The sequence below is a fragment of the Palaemon carinicauda genome, chromosome 7 (assembly GCF_036898095.1).
Source record: "Palaemon carinicauda isolate YSFRI2023 chromosome 7, ASM3689809v2, whole genome shotgun sequence".
NCBI lineage: Eukaryota > Metazoa > Arthropoda > Malacostraca > Decapoda > Palaemonidae > Palaemon > Palaemon carinicauda.
Window position 1 is genome coordinate 31,701,780 of NC_090731.1, and position 5,199 is coordinate 31,706,978.

A 5,199-nucleotide genomic window follows, 5' to 3' on the forward strand; every position below is an offset into this window, starting at 1 on the left:
CCTCCACGCTGGTCAGCGAGGCACGTTTCTATATAGCGTCCATGTTTCACATGCATACAGGAGCATGGAGAGGACTACTGCCCTGAACACCATTATTTTGGTGGTCATTGTCAGTGCGTGGTTGTTAAATACGCGGCAGTTGAGTTGGCCAAAGGCGGAGTGGGCTGCCCTGATCCTATTCTCCACGTCCTTTTTACTTGTGGGAGTTGATGTTTGGATGCTCCCTAGGTAGGAGAACTGGTCCACCTGTTCTAACGGTTGGTCATTCATTGTGCTATTGAAGTTTGGGAGCATCAGTCCTGGTGGATGTTGGATGAGGGTCTTAGTTTTATCTGTGTTGACTTGCATCCCAAAACGTTCGTAGGCAGAGTTGTATGCATCAGCTAACGACTGCAGGTCCTCTGCCGTCTGACCTGGGGTGGCATTGTCGTCAGCATACTACAGTTCTCGCACTGCACACAAGGTGGTCTTGGTTCTGGCGCGGAGTCTGGCGAGGTTGAAAGCGCCTCCATCCATGCGGAAACGTAGGTCAACTGAGGGTGTGTCTGGGGGAATCTCGTTGAGCATTGCTGCGGTGTATAGTGAGAAACACGTTGGGGCCAGAACACAGCCCTGGTTCAGGCCGCCGTTGATGGGGAATGGGTCTGAAAGAGAGTTCTGGTGGCAGACTCTCCCAACCATTCCGTCATGGAGGGCACGCACCAGCTTGACAAAATCGGGTGGGCAGCCATATCTTTTGAGGACAGCCCACATGGCAGGTCGAGGTACTTTGTCGAAGGCCTTTTTCAAATCCCAGAAGATGAACATTATGGGGTGTTGTTGTTCGAGGCTCTTCTCTTGTAGTTGTCACGCACAGGAGATCATGTCTATGGTCCCGCGGGAAGGTCGAAAACCGCACTGGGACTCTGGCAGTACGTCTTCTGCGAGAATAAGGAGGCGGTCAAGGAGAATCTGAGCGAAATACTTACTCGTGATGCTTAGTAGTGATATTCCCCGGTAGTTGTTACAGTTCTCCCTGTCTCCCTTCTTGAAGATGGTAACGATGTTTGCATCGCGGAAGTCATTGGGGAGAGTCTTGGTCTCCCATATTTTCAGTATAAGGAGCATCAAACGGTTCCTCAAACCGGGGCCTCCGTGAGTGAGGAGCTCCAACGGGATGTTGTCTGGCCCTGGGGCTTTGCCGGGCTTCATGCGCTGCAGGGCCTTGTTGAAGTCATGGATGGAGGGTGGTATTGCCATCCAGTGACGGACGGGATGCTGCGGAGTCATTCGCAGGAGATCGTCTGGGGTGTCTGCTTGGTCATTGAAGAGGTTCTCAAAGTGAGACCTCCACCTGGCCAGGATGCCCTCGCTGTCGGTGATGGTCGTGGCCCCATCCACGTCCTTCAGGCTGCCCACTGATGACCGTGTGGGACCGAATATTTCCTTTGTTGCTGCATAGAAGTTGCGCAGGTCACGTTGGTCAGCGAAACTCTGTATTTCTGCAGCTTTTCTTTGCCACCAGGTGTTCTGGGCTTCACGGATTCCTCTTTGGTAACCAGCTTCAGCCACCTTGTGAGCACATTTGTTAGCTGCTGTTAGTTGGTTTTCCAAAGTCAGGCGTGCTTGTCGTTTGGTTTCAATGAGAAGAAAGATGGTAGCATCATTCTCATCAAACCAATCCTGCCGTTTCTTGGTGGTGTAGCCTAGTGTTTCCTCCGCGGCACGGGCCATGGCGTTTCTGAGGGTGGTCCAGTGGTGCTCAACAGTGGCCTGACCCACGGGGTAGGCGAGGTGTTGTTCGCAGGCCTCCTTGTAGTTCTGTGCCACCTGTGGGTTGCGGAGCTTGCTACAATCCGTGACGACCCTACGACCACCCAGAAGGGCACCTGACAGCATACCACACCAACACATATATATATGTATATATATACACACACACACACACACACACACACACACACACATATATATATATATATATATATATATATATATATATATATATATATGTATATATATATATATATATATATATATATATATATATATATATATATATATATATATATATATATGTGTGTGTGTGTGTGTGTGTGTGTGTATATATATTATATGTATCTATATATACACGCATATATGTATATATATGCATGTGTGTATATATTTAAATATAAATGTATATATATATATGCATATTTACAGTGTATATATATATATATATATATATATATATATATATATATATATACACTGTAAATATGCATATATATATACATTTATATTTAAATATATACACACATGCATATATATACATATATGCGTGTATATATAGATACATATAATACACACACACACACACACACACACATATATATATATATATATATATATATATATATATATATATATATATATATATATATATATATATATATATATATATATATATATATATACTGTATACATGCATACACATTTATATTTAAATACACACACACACACACATATATATATATATATATATATATATATATATATATATATATATATATATATATATATATATATATATATATATATATATATATATATGTATGTATATATATATATATATATATATATATATATATATATATATATATATATATATATATAGGGTGTCCCAAAATTATGTATACACTCTTTGGAATGTTAAAATTTGTTCAATTTATTGATATCAACATGGAAAACATATTCACAGGAGAAAAACAATTCACATTTAAAGATTCTGAGAGTTCACTGTGAAAAATTAAGGATACATGGGGCAATTTGAGAATGTTCAAAAAAAAAAAAGATCACCTCACATAAAGTGTTCAAACTGGTTGCTGTTCTGCTCTATACACTTTTCGCATCGTGAAAATATTGAACTACAAACTGTTAGTAGCATTACTCTCGGTATCTGAGCACATTCTTCTTCAGTTGCCTCTCTAAGTTCGTCCATTGTTTTAGGTTTTCTGCTGTACACCTTGTCTTTTAAAAATACCCACAATACAAATCCATGTGTGTCAAATCTGGCGACCTAGAGGAAATTTAATGGCCCCTCTTCTTCCAATACATCTGTTTTGCAGGTTTTCATCCAGATATCCTCTCACATCACAATGAAAGTGTGGGGTGCATCATATTGTTGGAAGTAGAACTCAGCATCTCCAAATTGTTCTTGAAAGCATGGCATAGCAAATTCTTGCAACATGTCGAGATAATTCAACCCAGTCACTGTGCCTTTGAAAAAGAATGGTCCAATAAGTCCCTTAGCTGAAAGTCCACACCAGACAGTGACTCTAGGCAAATTCAAGTGACGTTCCAATGTAAGATGAGGATTTTCTTGCGCGCAGTAACTGCAGTTATGGCGATTTATTCGGCCATTTAATTTAAATGTGGCTTTGCCACTCCAGATCATTTTCAGTGAAAACGTGTTATCGTCTGCACATCGTGCACGGTACCACTCGCAGAATTCAATCCTTCAATCAGGGTCATCTTCGTTTAGAGCATGAACTAGCGCTGAAATAACATTTTTCCATTGCGTATGCTTCAAAATGCGATGGATGCTCGATTTTTGGATACCTGTTTCACGTGACAGTTGACGAACAGGTTGTCGTGGGGAATTCTGAACATTATCAATAACATCTTGATCTTTAGTTGGGCTTGTCGATGTTCTTCTTCGTCCTGAATGTCCTTTTCTCATGCACTGGATGGTCCCATGATTTTCAAAGTTATCTACGATTCGTGGAATGGTGACGTGTGTTGGGGCATCTCTGTGGAACTCACTCGTAAATCGTCTTTGCACTTCAGCTTTATTTTCACATTTCCAGAATGTTTTCAGAAAAAAATTTTTTTGCTCGAACGTAAGCCCATTATCCGCCATTCTTACTCCAAAATCAAATCTGAAATAAAATAAAGTTTATTAGCTATTCAAAGTCAAATAGTGTATACATGATTTTGGGGCACAATATATATATATATATATATATATATATATATATATATATATATATATATATATATATATATATATATATATATATATATATATATATATATATATATTGTGTGTGTGTGCATACTTTATTCCAGGCCTGTTGTATTCCTTATTCTTCCTACCTGACTGGATTATTAAAGCTTTAAAATGAAAATATATACCTTGTATTGTAAACAACTTTCATAAAGCATTCTTCAATATTATTCTGATTTATTAGCTTATTTCCATATTAGTTTCAAATTTAAGATAATACAAGAGTCACAAGACGTGTTAGTATATGACAAAAGTGTGCAGCAGGAGCTTCATGTATACATTGATATTGAAAGACTAAAACCTTTTATTTCATAATTTTACAGATTGCAGAAACTCCAAATGGTAGCCGCAACGGAAATATAACATCTGGAATGAACGGCAGAATGAATGGCACCATCACAGATGGCATGCATGGCACCATTGGTGGTACTGAAATTGGCGAAAATGGAATCTCACCAATGAACATAAACAATGGCATGTGGAACCTCCAAACCGCGTCCACCACAACACCAGGATTCCAAGATGATCTCCCGAGTAATGGAGGATATAAACGATTCAGTAGCTAGTAATTATTAGGTGTGCTATGGTCAGTGTATATTCCCAGTGACAGCAACCTTGTCTGCAGTGTGACGAGGCTGAACTCCTTCAAATGTACATTCTTCTTCGTCCTGAATGTCCTTTTCTCATGCACTGGATGGTCCCATGATTTTCAAAGTTATATACGATTCGGGGAATGGTGACGTGTGTTGGGGCATCTCTGTGGAACTCACTCGTAAATCGTCTTTGCACTTCAGCTTTATTTTCACATTTCCAGAATGTTTTCAGAAAATTTTTTTTTTGCTCGAACGTAAGCCCAATATCCGCCATTCTTACTCCAAAATCAAATCTGAAATAAAATAAAGTTTATTAGCTATTCAAAGTAGAATAGTGTATACATGATTTTGGGGCACAATATATATATATATATATATATATATATATATATTATATATATATATATATATATATATATATATATATATATATATATATATAATATATATATATATATATATATATATATATATATATATATATATATATATATATATATATATATATATATATATATATATATATATATATATATATATATATATATATATATATATATATATATATATATATAT

The 5,199-nt window shown here is 37.6% G+C and overlaps 1 protein-coding gene across 3 annotated transcripts in view; it reads left to right on the top strand.

Moving 5' to 3' along the window:
• The window catches only part of LOC137643911 (Ig-like and fibronectin type-III domain-containing protein 2), a 274,344-nt gene extending 269,650 nt beyond the window's left edge, over positions 1–4,694 (top strand). For all 3 annotated transcript variants that reach the window (XM_068376666.1, XM_068376667.1, XM_068376668.1), the window contains one exon: positions 4,354–4,694. In XM_068376666.1, the coding sequence (XP_068232767.1) occupies positions 4,354–4,596 (243 nt within the window). In that variant the 3' untranslated portion in view covers positions 4,597–4,694. The remainder of the gene's footprint in view (positions 1–4,353) is intronic.
• The last annotated feature ends 505 nt before the right edge of the window (positions 4,695–5,199 follow it).